Genomic DNA, 19,525 nt, shown 5'->3' with positions numbered 1-19,525 from the left:
TTCACTCTTAGCATAGCCATGGAGATAGGGAAAAAACCAAGATGCTATTCAGAGATTTAAGATTAAATTTAGTGTTTTCATGCTGGCTTTTTGGCACATGCAATAGCAAAATACTGTGCCATGCTTTTTAAAAGAGAATGAATATAAAAATCTCTGGAGAGATACATGTACTTATTTATGGTGAAATGGTATCCAAACAGGAAAGTAAATTACTCGGTGGATTTCAATAACATTTATCTCAAGTTTGTTTAGCCCTACTATAATATGCTTCAGGGTAAATATAAATTCACTAAGCTAAGACAGTCAAGCTCCATCTTCATGACTCTCACCTGGAGTGTAAGAAAATGGTTTTGAATTTTTCTTGTTTTGATCAAGACTAAAGGCTTGCTGCGTGTGTTGCTGAGCATGCGAAGTTTACTTATGCTGATACAGCTTTCATCAGTCACCAGTTTAATGACCCACCTGAAAGTTCTGTCAAAGCTGTCATATGATGTTGCCCTTGCTGGGCATATCCTCCACTGTCTCCTACACCGTTATTTAATCTGTTCTTTTAACCTTCCATAACATTACATAACTGTTATTTCAACAATTTAGTGATTTATTTTGTGAAGAAGTAAGGGGTTTTGGTTTTAGTCCTGCTGCTTGCTGAAATGGATGTTTTTAGATGGAATTAAGGACAAGAACTGTTGGCAGCATTTAAGATTTAAGCATTTGGATTATGCTGGCATAGTAACCCCCCTTTTTTTCTTTACTGTCAAGTCTTGCCTGGGAAATCCTAACATTGTTTACCTTTAATCATCATTGAGCTAGTGTGCTTCTAGAATTTTCTTAATTGACTTCAGAAATTTCTATGCTTAGTAGTAGTAACGAATACATAGCTCAATATTTTACATAGGTTTATCACTTCTTTTTCACTATACATATTAGTTTGTGCTTATTGACTTGTATGGGGTCTGTTTTATCGACTGTTCACTTGGTACTGTGAGAGCCATCTTTGGATCTTTGTTGTCAAATTTAACTGCCCTACATGAGAAAAGATAAACTCCTCCTTTGTAAAAGCAATACCCTTTTTAGATATTATTACTGAAATCATTGAATCACACAATTTCAGTGCCAACGGTGGAACTGCTGGCTTATGTAATTGTGAAAACTGCTTATTTTTGTCCCTTGTTTTCTGTTTTGTAACACCAAGGAAAATCTGTTATCTTATTCCATGTCACCTTAGAGTTGGCCAGGAATAGTACTTTCAAGACCATTTTGAAAGCCTTTTGGAAATGCTATCTGTATTTACAAAATAAATCACTTATCCCACTGTTCACTGCTGTCTTTAAAAATCTCTAGTATGTTATACGCAGCTTTCTATCCTACAAAATTATTTTTACTCTCCTTCATTGCATTGTATTTGAATCTCTCTGTTTTCTTTTATATAAAAGTTCCTACCAGTTTGCTCAGTGGAGATATATTATATAGGTATTGGTTTGTTTCCCCTGATTACTGCAAAACTCCTTAAAAATTTATCACCATAGTAATCAATTTCACATAGTCTGTTATCAAGGTTAATAGAACTTGATATGTTGCATGTCACAACTAGTAGTTCAACACTTATTTTTAGTTTCCTTTATACGAATGTCTTATTCTGAGAATATCCATATTCTTGCCCCCCAAAGTAGCAGACAGTCTGTGATGCACCTCTCTAAACACAAGCTACTCTTGTAACTCTGATTGCTTAGACTGAAGGCAAACTTTATAATGGTGTTATATTTCTTAGATAATTGATGTGCTTGAACCAGTTGTTTAGGTGTGTCATATCCTAGCCACTAAATTGGACCATGTACCAAACATGGATTTTGGGAAAATATTTTGGCCAGTGTTGTTCCATGAAAACCTTCTGTTTCAAATTAGCATTTTCTAGTACCAGGTTTTCTGTGCCTTTTCTAAGGCTATGGGAACATTTCAGTGGTGAGCTTCTTGCATAGATGTAGATATCAGGAACAAATCAGAAGATGTGCGAAGTCATTCAGTAAACAGGCAGAAATAAGGAGCCAGATAGTGCAATTCAGCAGTGGACTTAGTCTTTTGGAATATTGAATTTTTCCATCCCCAAACTAAAATTTCTTGCTGAATTGCTGCCACTTTTTCCTGAATTTCAGTAAATTGGCTCTAAGGTCAGGTTATCTGCAATGTTTTTTCTCATCACAAGCTTTGAAAACTACTGGCATCTTCTTGCAGAGTTTTGAAAGCGGATGCATTTGGAATTCACTTTGTATTTGATCTGGCTGAGTTCAGATTTGGCAACCCTTGGAGCCTGGTCTAAGATGCATGGGTTTGATGCAGATTGGGATTAATTTTTTGTGTGTTTATTTCCTAACAGTTTGGTTGCTAATGGCTTTCCAGCTGCTGCTGTGGCAGTAGCTTTTAATGTTTTTGTGCAGCTTTGCAGGAATTGATCTGCTTGCTTTTTGTAATGAGGCGTACTGGAAACATACACAACTGTTCTAAAAAATGGTATCTAAATAAATACAACCAAGTGATCAAAGGAAGATTTTTCATCAGTGGCACTAGAGTTTAAAGTCACAGCGTTACTATGGTGCAGAATGCTAGACTTTCTGTTTCTAAGCCACTATAAAAGATCTTTACCTGGGAGAGCAGGTTCCATTGCACAGTTGTGCTGTAGTCCTGAAACTTCTGATCTGTGCTTTTGCTACTGAAAATTAGCCAGCCAGGCTAGTGTGCCACATGTGAAATCCATGTTTTCTTTAATAAAGAAATTAAAAATCCAGACATACATAGATGGCACAAGACGAGCAAAAGCTCGTTGTTGAATTTGATGTGTTCCCTTACGATTCCCTCTTGTGAACTTGATAACAAGCAAGTAGGACACTGATGAGGTTTTCTTGATGATCAGAGGACAGCGTACCCTTTGGAACCTCCAGCAGTTGGAGGCGACATGTGCCTGTTCTCCACAAAGCTCGGAATCCTTAGTGCATCAAGGAGGGGGAAATGCAAAATCAGGGGAAGTGTCTACTTGAACTCATGGGTCTCACAAAGTCTGACTTACATGTCCCAACTTTTATTGCCAATAAGTTCTTTTATGAATGAGCTGATGGGCCAGGAGACCTTTTCTTGTTCCTTTAAAATTGTGTTGATTTTGTTTGGAATGTCAAATCAAATGTTAAACATTTACACCCTGGGTACTTGCTTGAATTTTCTCTCTTTTAGCAGTGGGAGACTGATGGAGGTGAAAATCTATTCTGTTTCAGTTTTTAAAAGCCTAAATATTAGTCTTTTACCTCATTATCTCTATTTTTTTTAATTTGCTATTGCAAACTACTTTAGCCAGTATCATACTGTTCCAATAATTTTGTGTATTTTACTGTACTGTAAAGCTATATGCAAATAGCCTGTGAGCTTATATGGCTTCCAGCATAATAAATAGAGGAAAAGTGTGCTACATGAACTATGTTTCTGGAGTGTTGACTCTTAAAATGATACCAGCTTACACTCCAGTGGAAAAAAAAAATGATCAAAGGCAGCTTTTCCTGCTGCAGGTCTCATACTTTGAAAGGTAATTATTTTCAACAGTAAACAACACAATTCAAAGATGTATAAAATGTTTCCACCATGAAAATTGACAAATTTATCATAGCTTAGAGTTTATAGTTTTTATAGGGAGAGTTTAGAACTTCCTACCACAAATTATCTCTTGTCAATTAAATACTTTCAGTTCGTAACAATTTGCCCTATCTGTGGGTTGGCTATTATGTCAAAAAGAATTGCTAGGTTCCATCAGACATTTAGTATAGTAGATACAAAGCTGTTACAAGAGAATATTATCATAAAGTCAGAGTTTTCACCTGAACAATTATCTAAGAGTGGCAGATGGCTATTACCTTTTGACAGTATTTTATAGACATAAATGAAATAGCTACCATTTAACATAATAGGGTCTGCTTTGTTGCACACATTCACATTGTAAAACAGGTAACGTGAAAGGTCTCCAATTACACAACACTAGTATAGCAGAAGGAAATAAATGATTAATTTTCATATTTGTTAATTCCTCCCCGTCTCCCAGAGGAAATTGTATCTTTCTGAATGTGATAAATTGACCAAATCCTCCAGCTGATCCAAAGACAGACTTTGGGGATTCCTTAGTAATTGCAAAATTCTTTTATGCAGTTTGGTCCAAACTAGAAAGATGGCCAGTTCTTTGTTCTATAGCATCTGCCCTGGAATTAACACGTATATCAGCTATGCATTGATTTTTAAGATGGATGCTATGAACTATTTCCACGTAAGCTGGCTAAGACTATCTGAAGACAGTAATTTCCAATGAGGTAAGACTGGAGCTTGGTGAAAAGTTCGGCATAATTCCTGGCATAAACTAATTCCTTTAGATAATCCGTTACTCTGAAAACATTGTGTTTGCCATTTTAGACTTAAGGATTTATGATTTATCAAGGCCTTTCTGAGTTTTTAAGAGATATTTTCATGAAGTTAGATAATATTTTAGCTAGATTTAGATTTTTGAATGCCAAACTTAGAAAGCAGCAATAAATTTTCCGTTTCCCAGCCACAGAAGGGCAGAAACCAGATTTATTTATGCCCTGTTTAGGGCCAAGTCATATTTCACCTAAGGCAATAAAACTGCAGACTTCAGCTCTTCTCTTTTGGCAGAGCAAATGATATGGAAAATTGAATCTCTACTTTCATAGCACTGAGAATACAACTCTTCCCCCCTCCTCCCCCACCTTGTTTTTAGCCTCTATTTGCTGTAATTCATCAGCCATGTAAGCAACTCTGGCTTGAAAGGGGGCAAGTGGGGTACAAAAGACCAAAGGCTTATTGGAGCAGTTTGTGTGTGACACAGCCCTTAGCTTATATGCCGAGGGAAAATCCACTCCTGTAGGTAGGAATTCTCTTGGAGACAGTTCTCATAGTCTGCTAAAAAGCTGGTGGGAATGAAAAAACAAAGAAAAAAAATTAAATCCAAAAGAAAAGTTGCAATTCCCTCCTTTTGTATTTTATCTACTGGGGAAAAAAAAAAAAAAAGCATTCCAGAATTTTTACTTGAGGTTTATAAAGGTGAAAAAAGGAAATGATGTTCTATAATTTTTGAGAGGGAATGTTCTGAGGAGAACCATCTATGCTTTGATTATGCATAGCTGTGTAAACATGAAGGGAGCCGGCCCAGGCTGAGCATAAAGAAAATGGTTTTCCTGTGTATTTTATGAACTGGATGCCACACACCAACGACAACATGACATGATTTTGTAAGACAACTCTCCATTATCTTGTAGCTAAAAGACAGTGTGGAAAGTATTATTAAATTTAAGATAACAAACTGAGAAAAAAAGTCTAAGTTAAGGTTGACAGTTTGTGGCAAACGTTCTGAAGAATTTTATGACTAAGCCTGCAAAAGGGCGTGCTGATGCAGAGGAGGAGTATTTCAGTAATCTGTGGAGTCTGCATGCTCTGTATCACAGAATCACAAAACCATTCTAGCTGCAAGGGACCTAAGGTCTAGTCCATCCTGCTGCTTACAGCTGGGCCAACACTGAATTCAGACTAAGAGATCTCAGAGCCTGGCTCAGCTAAAGCTCCGGGAGAGCAGCGGGACTTAAACTGTCCTTCCTTCATTTCCTTGAGATCCTGCAATACATCTGGACACTGAATGAAGAATCTGACAAGCCAGGAAGCATTCTGTAGCTAGAGTTTTGTGCCTGAGAAATTAAGGCCAGGGACTGAAGCACAAGGGTTTAGCATCTCAAACCAACCAAATCTTCCTGCAATCATGTTAAAATGAATGAGGGAAAAAATTAAAACTCAGGAAAGTATTAATAGTGCTATAAGGTTCTCACTCATGCAGGAAGAGAAATTTTCTGTAATCTGAAATCCTTCATTAGCCAATTAAACTGATCATTTCAGGCTGCCAATTCTGTAATTAATTGGTGGTCACTTTAAGAAGCATTCTTATTTTCAGGGGTTCCTTTTTGGTGGTGATGTGGTAGGAGATTTGGGGAGTGTGGGGGTTGCTTGTCGTTTTTTTTTTTCCTTTTAGCTTTCTTGAGTTTAAATGCTAACATCTTGAAATCATCAGTGCATATGTGAATGAATATGAACATTAAGGAGAGGCTGCCAACTCAATCAATACTTTGTTCACCCTAAGGTAAAATCCAAAAGAAGTACATGCTTCAGTTAGTGTTTTCTGTGAACAAAACTAAAGCTAATGTTTCAGACTACAGGCTGAAGTTTCAAAAAACATACACAAGAAATTTGTTATAAAATTTAAAGTGTTGCTTCTCTCTTTCTTCAAAAGTCATCTACAATGGTTCGCACAGATAGTGATAAATCCTGAAGAACTTTCATTGCATTGCATGGGGGGATGCCTTTATGTCATCTCCTCTTTTCTCTGCCCACATTCATCTCCATTTTCCATCCAAATTGTTCTGTTGTGTTGTAGCTTTTGTCATGCCGCCTTAAGCTCCCCGAGATAGCCACAATGTTTTTGTGCTTATATCCCACAATACTCTATACGTTTTTTTTTGCTTTCTCCAAAGTAGCTTACTCTTTTCCAGAACTTTCTGATACACTTTGTAGACACATTGTTTTTTAAGGAAAATCTGTCCTTGCAGCCTAGTACCTATTAGCATGAGGCGCACATAATTAACTCAGAAGGCCTTCGTGTATGCACTTTTCCAAATTTGATCTCTCTGGATCACACTTCCCCTTTTAGGAAGAGATTGTAGTTGTGACAGACTTTCTCAGTGTTATTTAAAAGTGATAATAATTTATTTTATGTAACACCTGAAAACAAAAGCATTTGCACCCATTTTTCTGCATCAGTTAATTTCTTTACCCTGCAGGCAATTTGTTCAAATGTTTTGCCATGCTCATAATGAAGAATTTTCATCTTTCCCCCCTTTACCTAGGTTTCCTCTGCCCAAGTTCTGACCAACTGGTTCTTGGTGCATTTGTCCAGCTTGTCGTGGTTGCTTTGAATAGCAGTTCTATCCTCTAGAGTGCCACCCAGTCAGTCTGCCAAGTGATTGTCACCTCCAGACTTTCTGAGGGTGCTTTCTATGTTATTATCCAAGGTGTTAATGAAGAAGTTAAACTATCAGCCTCAGCACTGGCCCTTCCTGAAAAGCAGCTGTCCTAGCTGGTTTGACTTGAAACTACTGATCACTTCTCTGCAGGCCTGGTGGTTTGACTGCTGCTTCATCCACCTTGTTGTTCACCCATCCTGATGCTATCACTCTATTATTTTTCTTAAGGAGGTTGTGGGAGACTGTGTCAGAAATGTTCCTTAAGTAAGCAATAACTAATATACTCCCCTCATCCACAGACCAGTCCTTCATCAGTGAATGCAATAAGTTTTGTCATGCTTGATTTGGCCTTGGTAAATAAATTCTGTTTATTCCTAAGCATCTCTCTGTCCTTCAAGTGCCTGGAAATGCCTTCCATTGAATCTTATTCCATAACTTTTCCAGCAACCGAGGTGAAACCTTAGCCTGTGTCTCTCTGGATCATCCTTTTTGCCTTATTTTGAGATGGAGATAACAGTAGACATTTATGTGTGTTTTATTTTATAGCTGTATGTGTCTAAAACTGAGAGTTTTGGAAGCACCATCCATGCATTTGAGGAAATGGCAGACCGTTGTGAACCCTGCCTTTCCATACTGCCCTTGGTCTGAGACAGAGTGGCAGTGTTGTCAGCTAGATTAGCAACAAATAATATTAGAATTTATCATCTAGTTTCTTAGTTTTGGCAGATAAAATATATTTAGTTAATACAGTCAGAGAAGAAAGGATATTTCTTTTCCTTGTTCTGCATAATTGTTTTTCCTCCACTTCCTTATTAATTTAAAAATTCTTCTAGTGAAGTTGCCAAGAGTTTTGAACGTTAAGTGATTACCAGTATTTTCTTTTTTGAATAGTGACTAAGACACTGTCTTGCTTTTAGAATGTATATATTATATTAAAAGAGCCTCAAGTGCCAAGAAAATCTGCTTAATAATATTGCTTATGGAGATCTTGCCTTGAGTAGTCTCTGAATTTTGGTGTGTAGGAAAAAGTTGAGAATTAAATGAAACTTTTTTTTTTTTCTGTCTGAATACTGGAGGAATGATAACAGGGAATTGTATACTGAGACTTGAACCTTCTGCTTAGTGATCTTGTTCTCTTAACTTTGTCACCAGAAATTGCTAGATCTGACTACGGATATTATTAATAATTATTTGCTATCAAATATATTTTTGGGGTTCACCAAAATATTATGAGTCTGCAGGAGCATGTCTTTTGCCGTACGAGGTAGTGCCTTTATTGGAAAACTTGGAATCCTTTTTGTAGTATCACTGTCAGTTACCATGCCCTGAGAGCAGGTGTGGTCTGAGACAAAGTTTACTTATTTTAGAAAGTTTCTTTGCTTCCCATTTTATCATGTCAACAGATTGTAAAAGATAGAAATAATTTCAGTCAGGTTAAACTATCACTGCATACATTTCTACGTCTAATTTTATGATTTAGGGCTTGCACAAAATTATGTTTTATTTTCCATCTTGTTTTCAGGAGACCAAACAAACTGAGATTTCTAATACTTCTTCGTATACTATATTTCTTAAATATCTAATAATTCTTTTCCTTTTTTCTTTTTTTTCTGTAATGTCTCCATTTGTTTCACAATTTTCTTGAACTGAGTGGAGAAACTTTAATAAAAATTGCTTCAGCTGAGGCCTTATCAGTGCCAAGTGGTGTGGAAGGGCATCACTCATCTTTTTTTCAGCTGACATGGAAAGGAAGAGCTATTGATTTTGTTCCAGAGACAGTCTGAGTCATGGCTTTGTCAGACAGCTTTATTATCCAGTGGTTAGCTCAGCTGAGATATGATTTTTGGCCAGTACAACTAAAACTAAGATCCCAAAGGAAAATGAGAAGGTACAGTGCACCACTCGTGATAATTGCTGTGGTGACCGTGGCAATCTGACGATTTCTTTGAATATCTATCATTCCGCTGTTACAATTAACTCCTATACTAGACACTATGACTCATGACAAAGGGATGGTACATCATTCTAATCTTCCTTCTCTGCTTTGGAAAGTAGGATACTTGGATGAAAATCAAAAGTTGATCTAATGCATTTTGTATAAGAGGAAGAAGCGTGTGTGAGAAAGATACAGGTTAAAACAGACTCAGATGGACTGTGATCAGTGCTGGTTTCTTTCTTTTTCCATTAGATGTGCTAAGGGAAACGTAGAAGCTTGTTTGTGCCTTGGGAAAATTAAGTTAAGCAATGTTTTATTGATTGTGAAGTACTTCATGTGGGAAGAGCTTCAGAACATAGTGCGATACTGCATGTTGACTGTGGATATTCAGAAAGGCTACTGCTGTACAACACTACTACACCAGTGTGTGGAGACAAGGTCATTTATGCTTGTGGACTGCAGGTATTGACTGTGAATTCTGTCATGCTGACAAGAGCTCGTGAGTTTTTGACAGAACTGTGAGATTTGTCAAGTTTTCAACTGACCCCTTATATATTACAATGTGTGGATGGACAGTAAACATAAAAAAAGTAAAATCTGCATCCATCTTTTCTTTAAGATACGTTATCTGGAAGGATATATTACATTCTAATTTATACTCCATAATGTTATTATAGGGTTTGATACTCAGATTCTAAAATGACTTAAAAGTATTCTTACCGATTTGGAAGGAAGCAGTTAATAGGAATCTCAGACCACAATATACAGGTCTGATTACATTTCTGTTGAGCATCTGCCATCAAGTTTGCTTTTTGTTTCTCCATAACAATACCTTTTTTGACATATCTTAGAATGGTTTGGAAACTGGGAGCTTTCCACATTGCATTCCATTTATATATTATTTTCATTAGGCTACGTGCAATATTTATTTTTGAAATTTACTTGAGATTCCCATGGCACAAGATAACCAGTAAACTATGTTTTTCCATTATGGAGTTTTCACTGGGTGTATATCAGAAGAGCCCTACCTTTGTAAATACAAGGACCACCCTCTTCAGTCTCTGTCTTTGCTGAATAGTTTAAAAGGCAGTGTATTCTTCACAAAAAGGCCCTTAAAGCAGATGAGCTATCCATTTCTGTAATTATGTCTGTTAACACTTGGATAATATTAAACCTAATGCAACGGTGGTCTGTATTGTTTCATTTTGGACATAATTATGGCAGCAGAAGTGGGGTTTTGTAAGTCCTTTCTCCTGATTGCTGTACATGTCACCCTCTTTTCCCTTCAGCGCTTCACCCTTTTTCAACCATGTGCACATTCACAAACTGGGTTGCTTGGAAGCCTCCTACTGTGGAAAGGAAACAGATAGCGATGCCTGAAAACAGAAAGATGAGATATTAACCTGCGTAGTTCAGGGCAGCTCTTGGAACATCTTTGTGCATCTTGTCATTTGCCCATTTCTTTCACATTTCCATGTGCTGTGTTTGGCATGGGAGGAACTGAAATAGTTGCCAGTCCTCTCATTGCTTTACTTCCATGCAGGTGGTAGCTCATGTGTGTAGTTACAGAACATGGCCACGCTAAACAAACAGTCCTAACAAAGTCACCACTTTTGAACATCTCTTTTAATGCTGACCTTGGAGATTTGTGACATATTCCTCAAAGGATATGCCCATTCCGTATTCACAGAAGTATTCTGTGATGTAGCAGTTTCATAAACTGGACCAGAATTCAAAATTTTTGCATAGGTGGAATCCCAGAATAGCCATGCCGGACACAGTTAGTAATTCAGGATTACCTCATGGTGTTTTTATCTGTCCTAGTTACAGGGGTTGTCCAATTTATTGTAAAATTAAAATGGTTAGGATTTGGATATGCTGTGGCAAATCATTTAACTAGGGTCATCAATAAACCAGTTGCCAAACTGCAGAAAAGAAAAAGAAACCAATTGTTTCTTAATTTCCTCAATGTGGTATTGAATTTGTGATGTAATGATGAATTCTAAAGCAGAATATTCTAATAAGGAAAAGAATATTGTAGGAATGAAAGCATGATAATAATAAAAAGAAATCCTGTCATTAGGGGATGACAGAGATAGCTGAAGGGTGATGGTGGGGTAATATTATGTGGCAAGAAGGCACAGTGAAATGGTGTAGCTGTAGCAGGAAAGCCAGTCCTGTGTTATTGTGTTGATATGAGAAGCTGTATGTATGTGTGCATAGACATATATCCACACATATTTTTTTGAATGTCACCAGTAGCACACAAACCAATAATATACATAGTAATACAGTAAGTATGTTATGATAAATAAGAAGAACTCTTAAATTGTGTGGAAAATATGTAATCAATATGCATTTTGTAATAATGACACATATTGCAATAATTTAATAAGTAATAGTGTAATTTTAGTACCAGACAAAAATACTATTCTTTCTATTCACATAAGAATTTGATTTAGCATGCATATCCTAACATGATGTAAAAGAAGTTAGTTCGGTGGTTGGAGCAGTTATTTCTTGACAGAGATTTATCTCATTGTAGACCCTTTTGTCACAGTGGCATAAGAAGTTTTCCACAATAAGTAGCAGCTTTAATCTCTTTAAATTTCCCTTCATTCTGCAAATATTCACTGACTATGTAAAGTTTTGTGATTTTCATATTTTTCTTACTTTCTGACTCAGTACTTTTATTGTTGCTGTACCTTCGAATTCTAGGAACTAATATGTTTTGAGGTTTTTAAGGACAGTTTAGTGCATATTTCATATTGTAAGTTTTTTATGCAGGCCTGTGTTGGTTGATACATTTCAACAAGAAAGCAAAAACTGCAATGACTTCTATGTCTAAAACGGTGTCTCATTGTGTAAGAAATGTTGTCTTAAAAGAAATGCTTTATTTGCAGAAAGCCATATTCTTGAGGATGTGAACAAGTGTATCATTGCATTGAGAGAGCAAAATGTGGACGATTTAGATCGTGCAGCAGGTGCAATCCGAGGACGTGCTTCAAGAGTAGCTCATATTGTTTCGGGCGAGATGGACAACTATGAACCAGGAGCTTACACTGAAGGAGTCATGACGAATGTTCGATATTTGACCAAAAGTGGTAAGTCTGACTTCTAAGCTATGTTCTCAGTTTCTTTAGTGGTATAGACTTTCCTTTACAGGTCACATTTAAAGTGAATCCTCTGCTTATCTTATCTAATAGAATCATCGAATGGATTGGGTTGGAAGGGATCTTAAAGATCATCCAGTTCCAACCTACCTGCCGTGGGGTGGTTGGAGCAACCTAGACCAGGTTGCTCATAGCCCAGTCCAACCTGGCCTTGAGTACTTCCAGGGATGTGGCATCCAGACCTTCTCCAGGCAACCTGTTCTAGTGCCTCACCACCCTCAGAGTATAAAATTTCTTCCTTGTATCTAATCTGAATCTCCTCTCTTTCAGTTTAAAGCCATTAACCCTTATCCTGTCACCACATACCCTTGTAATAATGTCCCTATCCAACTTTTTGTAGGGACACTTTAAGTACTGAAAGGCTGCAACAAGGACTCCCTGGAGCCTGCTCTTTCAGGGTAAACAACCCTAATTCTCTCAGCTTGTCTTCATAGGAAGGGTGCTCAGATCATTTTAATGCCCTCCTCTGGACCCACTCTAACAGGTCCATGTCCTTCTTATGTTGAGCGCCCCAGAGTTGAACGTAGTACTAATACACTAGTAATACACTAATTGTGCAGTAGTGATTAACTGTATAGTCTCTAATCTCTTTTCAGCATGCTATGTGATTATGATGATCCGATTCAGTTAAAGAGTAATTTTCAAAATTTTATTTGAATTTATCTAAGGTTTTTCAATTTTTGATGACTTTTACCAGAGTTCTTAAATAAATGCAGGAGGCGATGTTTGGAGACTTCTAACTGATGAGGCAAAGGTTTTGCACTTTGTTTTAGTGGCCTCATCACATGTGTTCCTTTTTCATTATATTCAATAAGAGGGAATCCTTTATGGGAATATACCTGTTTTGGCAACAGAGATGTAACTGCACTGCTATGGAAGTGGTTTCTGTTGTTTACAACAGTTGTTTTTTATGTAAGTGAATCTATTGCCTTTCATAGTGTATACTTAATAAAGAAAATTATCTGTGGAGCAACCAGGACTTCTGTGTTTTCAGTGGTTCCAAGTCTAATAGTTGAGCTGTTAAAAAATGGCCATTTAGAAATTTTCTAGCAAATATGTACATCTCTGGAATATAGGATTTATCTTCATGAGCTCAGAAGTCTAAATTCTCGCTCTGTCAATCTAAACAATTTCTACTAACTTACATTTGACTGACATTTATTTTAGTGCAAGAAAAGACAAGAATTTTGTTTGAGCTGTAACTTAATCAATTTGAATAAGTCCAGGACAGAACTGTCTCCATGTGAAACAGCAAAGAACCGACATAGCAAAGAAGTGACAAAAGGGACAGAATAGTGAGAAGAGTTTGAAATAGATTTGCCTGTTTTTATATTCTTTTCTGACATTTTCATCAAATCTGAGAACTTTTCAACATGACATTCTTTTTTTTATAACTTCTGAAAGTACTATGACAAATACCAAGGGAAGCAGCAATTATAAGAAAGCATAGTTTTGGTTCCCATGTAAGAGCTGAGCACTTGTTTTTTGAGACTGGTAGTGTTTGAACGCATTATGAGCTGACACTGATTTCTGTTCTATTGCCTTGCTTTGACAGTAATATATAATGCACCTAAATCCTTGTTTCTACAAAAGACAGGAAGACATAAAACTGCTTTTGGTTGGAATGTTTGCCTGTGTCAAGGGACATCAAGCATGGTGTCATCTGCTCAAATGTCTTTGCAGTACTTCAAACCTAAGAATCCACTATATGTTATTCACTAGAGGTGGGAAAAGAGAAACATGTCCTTTTCATTTTTACCTGTATTTATATGATCTGCAATGAAGAGACATCAAATCATGCAAGGTTTTTTTGGTTGCTTAGTGGTTTGCTTTTATTTGTTTAACTATTTCAACTTACAGGGAAAATGCAGGTAAGTTGCAGCCCTCAGGTATAACCCAAAATATTCTATCACTGCTGGGAGCCACCTGATGGCAAGGTGATACTTCACGAGGAAAGATTTGTTTATTTACACTGCCATTAGCTTGTGCGTTAACTTGCATGAGTAACCTAGGGCACTGAAGTGCACCATAGCGACTGTTTCCTTATTCTATACATCATGATGAGATTGGGACATACTTTGTCCCCTCTTGTTCTCAGGTTTCAGAAGGAAGGGCACGTAGGTATGTGGGTGGGAAGGAAAGCTACAAAGCACTCTGTCCGACTTCCTACTCTAGATGATTGGAAATCAGCATTGAGAATCATGCCTTGTAAATGGGTGTCCCAGGGTCTGCATGAAACCTTTATGAACTACTGGAGAAAACATCATTCAATCATGTGGTCTGTATATTCTGCCTATGCAATTGTTTAAGCCCTGATTTTCTATACTGGTTTTACAAGTGCTGTGGCAGTAGATGTTCAGGCTGGATTCTGGTATAGTTAAGACTGTGAAAATGTCAGTACTGGTACATTTCTCATCATTCCTAATGTCTGGCACTGTTGATTAGGTTGAAACATGCAAATGCTTACATTTTCATAGGGCTTGTGTGGTGTTCCGTGAAAGCTTTAGAAACACTATAGAAACGTAAGGTATTTCCACTTCAGAACTGAAAGACTAACCATGTACTGTATTTTTAAATATCAAAGTCTACTCTGTTATTTTACTGTCTGACAGAATATGCAGCAGTTAAATTTAAGTAAACAATTTATATTATGGCATATATCTGTTGATGTAGTTAAAAGGCTGTATTTATTGTAAATTTTGTTTAGTTATGCTTTCATGTCAAAGTGTGGTGATATACTATAGCATATATATGTATGTGTATGCATATATAAATCCCTTAGATCTAAGGATCTTGTAAAAAAAACAAGCAAATGGCTGGAGGCAAAGATCATAAGTATTTTAACTCACTTAAGGAACTGATGGAGATATCTTTCTCTGAATCACTGAAGTTTTGAGTCTGTTCTTTTTATTCTGGTAGTGCTGATGTAATTACAGCAAACTATCGTCCGCAGCTTCTTAAAACCAGAATTATGAAATACCTTGCAATTCACATAAAGATAGGACTTGACTTTAAGTTTAGGAATAGTAATGATGATGTATTTGGAATGAAAACCAAATTTAACTGTTCTCAAATTAGAGGTTAGTGGTAGGCATTGTTCTGAGACAGATACTGGTATGGCACAACATTGTTCTCTCCCTTTGAAACATGAATTAAGTTAGAGTTTATGCTCTGAGGCAGAATAGTGATATCAAATGTAACGTTGGAGATGGATTTGAAAATCTCTTCCTGCCTCGGAAAATGTTTATAATCCTGTGTCCGTCACTGTAAATTCCAAATACTTCTTAGTATGAGAGAGGGATGTAAGTTAGGTTTTTTACAAATACCCATATGCCTAAGCTGTGTAAGTTTAATTGAAAGTCATTAAAATTGTTATTCATGTGATATTTGTGCCCGTAAACTATGAAGCAGTAACTGAATTGACTGGAATCTAACAGTTTTAGAGACTACTGCTCTTCTGATGTGATATCAGCAATATTACTTGCAATTGGGAATTGAAGGGCAAAATACGAGAGGTGTTTTTTTTATTAAGTTAGTAATCAACTGGGTAAGTACAAGTTTTTAGACATTTCTAAGTGAGGGAAAAAACTTCTATCAAAAGAATTCCATGGTTTATTCATGAGGCTCAAGGAGTTTTATGTTAGAGTATTACATAATTATAATTCTTTCATATAGCAAGGGAACACGAAGGACAATTAGTGGCTCCATTATCTCCTTGAGAGCTGTGTAGGCCTGTTGCTTCTGATTAAAGATATTCCTCAAGTTTCCAGAATTTGGGGGGGGGCCTGTTTGTTCAGAGTTTGTTTTTTTTTTTTTTTTCAGTGTGAACAACTCTTCTGCCTGGATTAAAAAAACTTGGCCACAGTGTCCCAAACACATCAGATTTATAGATCTGCTCTAGAGAGTTTGGATTTGTGTTCAGCGATTTTCGTAAAAACTTCACAAGTTTCTATTATGGTTTTTTTTTTTTAAATTCTTCCCTATGATTTTATTCTAAAAGTCATTAGTTCTTCCCTGACCCAGCTGTGTTCTGTATTGGCAGCATGTTTTGACATTATACTGTTTGCCCAACGTCATTAATGAACTTATTTATTTGTTTATTTCTTAGTCCTGAGATTATTTTTCCTACCTTCCAGAGTATTCTCTCACTTTATAGCCCTTTCAGTGTAATCAGTAGCATAACCTCTGTACTAACACTGATCTACTCTACCTGAAACAGAGTTTTCCTGTATGGTACCTTATTAAATATTTCTGCAGGGTGGCTTATGTCTGCTGCATTGCTTTTCTCTGGGCAAAGGTGTTTGTCTTGGCAACAAAGGATACCAGTGTTATATGATATGAGCTTTCTTCCATCTTCAGCTTTTTATTTAGCTTTTCCTTTACCTCCATGCCTTGCATGCTTAAGTGCACAAGCTAATGACTTTTCTAGAAGCATCACTTGCCTTTTCCAGGTACTGTTTGTAACAGCTTATGCAAAATGCCTGACAGTTTCTTTTGTCCACTGTCTGAGCCTTTTGCAGAACGGATTGTCTATTTTCTCCTGTTCAAGAATGTTGCACCCTCTCTCATGCAGAAGCCACCAGCCCAGGAGGAAACATAAGAAGGCTTTGTGGTCTGTTTTCCCGCACCCATTCTGGTATTTGGTACTCATTTTATCCTCTTTTGAGATGCCATCTAAACCAAAATGGGGAGGTAGAAGCACCTCCAGAGACTTATTTGACTTCTCCTAAAATACATCTTCAGATTAGATAGGATGAATCAGCTGTTGAAGGTACTTGCCTCTTCTAATAGTGTAAAAGATACCAATATGACCAACTTTATTCTAGGTGATTTATTTGTGTGCAGCTAAAATGAGATGCACAATCTCACTAATTTTGTGGTGCATGCAAATCAAAAGAAAAAATCCCAAAACATTTGATAGAAAACCTGAAGCGAGGTTTGTGTATGCAAGCTCATGGAATTGGTGAACTTGTGAAGTTGGTGTAGAATTCAGACAAGGAACAGCTTGTAAGAAACTATTCAACAGAGGATTATTGTAAGACTTAGGAGGCAAAAAGCAGTAACTAAAAACTGTGCTGAGGATGTTTGCATGACTTAGCTTAAAATATTTTTTCTTTAGAATTACATGACAAATGTAATAATATAGCTTAACCAATAACCCATCATTCTTGCCACTCTTACTATATTACAGAGTCAGTAATCTCCATTTGGTTAAGGCTTCAGTGAGCTGCTTTTTTCTGTAAGGTTCTGTTCCAATCCTTCTGTGAAACTATGTTAAAAATACTAGCTTTAAAAACTGAGTTCTGATTCAGTTGTGGGGAATGTTCTGAAAAATATGAAGAAATGTCATAAAAAACTTTTTTTCTTCTATATATAAAAACATAATGCCATTTGGTTTTGCCAATCTTTTATTCCCCCCCATTTCTTGTAGCTTAAAATATAGCTTTTCTTCACTCTTAATACTGGTAAAATCCATGTTGATTATAACACTGTGTGGGAGTTAAGATGCCTTTAACTGCTCGCTTTAAAATGCTCTTGCACTTAGTGATCATCCAAAGTACTGAGAAAAAAGCTCTTATTCAGTGCACAGTGCAAAGAGGCTTTGTCCAGTTAAAGCTTCACAATGCCCAGTGCAGACTTGCTGCATGGGGCACTAGTCCTTAAACACAGAATCTCCAAAAGTTTTCCTCCTCCTCAAGATAAACGTTAGTAAGAATATGATTTAAAACACAGAAATAATATAAAATATATTTATGATTATAAATAAGCTGTTAACTTTATTTTTTAATTTTTCAATTGAGTTTTCATATTTTTTGGTTGCTGAATCATTTTCCTGAATTAGGAGAGTAAATACATTTCTATTACCGGCATGGATTTGATGTACATGGTCTTGCTGCAGCTCGTTACGCTGGGGAAAGGAGAGGGAGATGAGGGAAGGGTTGCTCTGTTTAAGTGGCATTTGCAGGAGAAACTGAAAAAGGGAGGATTTCTTGTGGATTCTAAATTGTGCTCTAATGATGAGTTTACCATGTACTCTGGTGAAGCCAGATTTACTTGCAGTCTGATTATGGAACAGAAGATGCTTGCGTAATGCTTCCTTATAGTAGGAACACCACTATTGTCCTTGTTTGTTTAATTTCCCCAAGGCCTTAGTAAAATCAGGTTTTTATTCCTATTGGGGAAGTGAGTATGATAGGATAATAATGTACAGGACTTCTTTCCAGTCACTATAATAAATCTACATCTATGTGTGTTTGAGGAAACAGGTTTTGTTGAGTGCATTCATGTTGTGATTGTTTTGTTCTTGTTTGTGGATTGTTTGTTTGTTTGTCTGTTTATCTTTTCAGTAGAATTGCCCTTCTATGTTCCTCATATGTGATACTTTGTGATAAATCCTTCACTGCTTCTCTTCACTTGGGGCTACTTTAAGAAATTACTTTCCAATGTGCATATAGCAGTTATCTATCCATTTAATATATTTTCTCTTTAAGACCATAAGAATGGCTGCCCTGGCTCCATTCGGTATAGACCGTTCACTATGACAGCACCTCCTTGAGCTGATAACAAGGTCAGGAAACTACTTCTGCTCTTTGTACTCGTTATATTTAGCTGAAGCAAACTGTCTGACTTGGAGGAGTTTTATCTGTGTGCCCATATCAAAACCATTACCTTCATTTCAGCAGTGACTTTCTTGCACAGGGTCTCAGGTGGTTTAACCTCTGTAATGTTAAGGACCTTTTGTTCGCAATTTTGTTGTCTGCCTTTCACTTCCCATCTGTAACCTTACCTAAGATGTGGTAATTTTGAATGTATTTGCAGAGCCTTTGTAGCAGTGTTTTTCCATTACTGTTCTCATAATGTTTCTCTTTTGGTCTTGCACTGAGAAACCCTGATACTATTGTTATTTTGCATTCTTTTGGGAATTACGAGAAGTGTGGTGTGCCCATTGAATTTGCCCATGATTGACTTTCTATGTGTTGGGCAGCAGTTTAACAATTATTTCCTCTGCCATTCAGCATTCAAAGAATCTTTTTTACCCTGTTCTCTTTTAGAACAACGTGGTGCATCGGAGATGGCATTTTTCTTACAGCAGTCTAAGTTTTTGTCTATTTTATAAATTCTTTGTAACAGGAACGCTTTAGTTCTCAACTTAGCAGTTCTGCCTTTTTCTAATGCTTCCTCGAGACACTTGGTCAGACATACCTACTGTTTTCTTTCCTACAGACCAAAATGTTTTGAAATCTTTGGGATTTACTGCACTTGTAACCATTTGTTTTTTGCAACATTTACACATCAGATCATGATCTGCTCCCTAAACAGGACTGTGTAACACTGTATTACAAATCTTTAGTGCTTAAGACTTAATT

At 36.7% G+C, this 19,525-nt stretch overlaps 1 protein-coding gene across 4 annotated transcripts in view; it reads left to right on the top strand.

Moving 5' to 3' along the window:
• Positions 1–19,525, top strand: part of CTNNA3 (catenin alpha 3) — a 418,271-nt gene that overhangs the window by 297,515 nt on the left and 101,231 nt on the right. For all 4 annotated transcript variants that reach the window (XM_069864007.1, XM_069864010.1, XM_069864008.1 and 1 more), the window contains one exon: positions 11,889–12,089. In XM_069864007.1, coding sequence (XP_069720108.1) covers positions 11,889–12,089 — 201 coding nt within the window. The remainder of the gene's footprint in view (positions 1–11,888; positions 12,090–19,525) is intronic.

Source organism: Phaenicophaeus curvirostris, chromosome 9 (assembly GCF_032191515.1).
Source record: "Phaenicophaeus curvirostris isolate KB17595 chromosome 9, BPBGC_Pcur_1.0, whole genome shotgun sequence".
In the NCBI taxonomy this organism is placed as follows: domain Eukaryota; kingdom Metazoa; phylum Chordata; class Aves; order Cuculiformes; family Cuculidae; genus Phaenicophaeus; species Phaenicophaeus curvirostris.
Note: the sequence above shows the minus strand (reverse complement) of the source record. Positions and strands in the feature narration are given on the sequence as shown.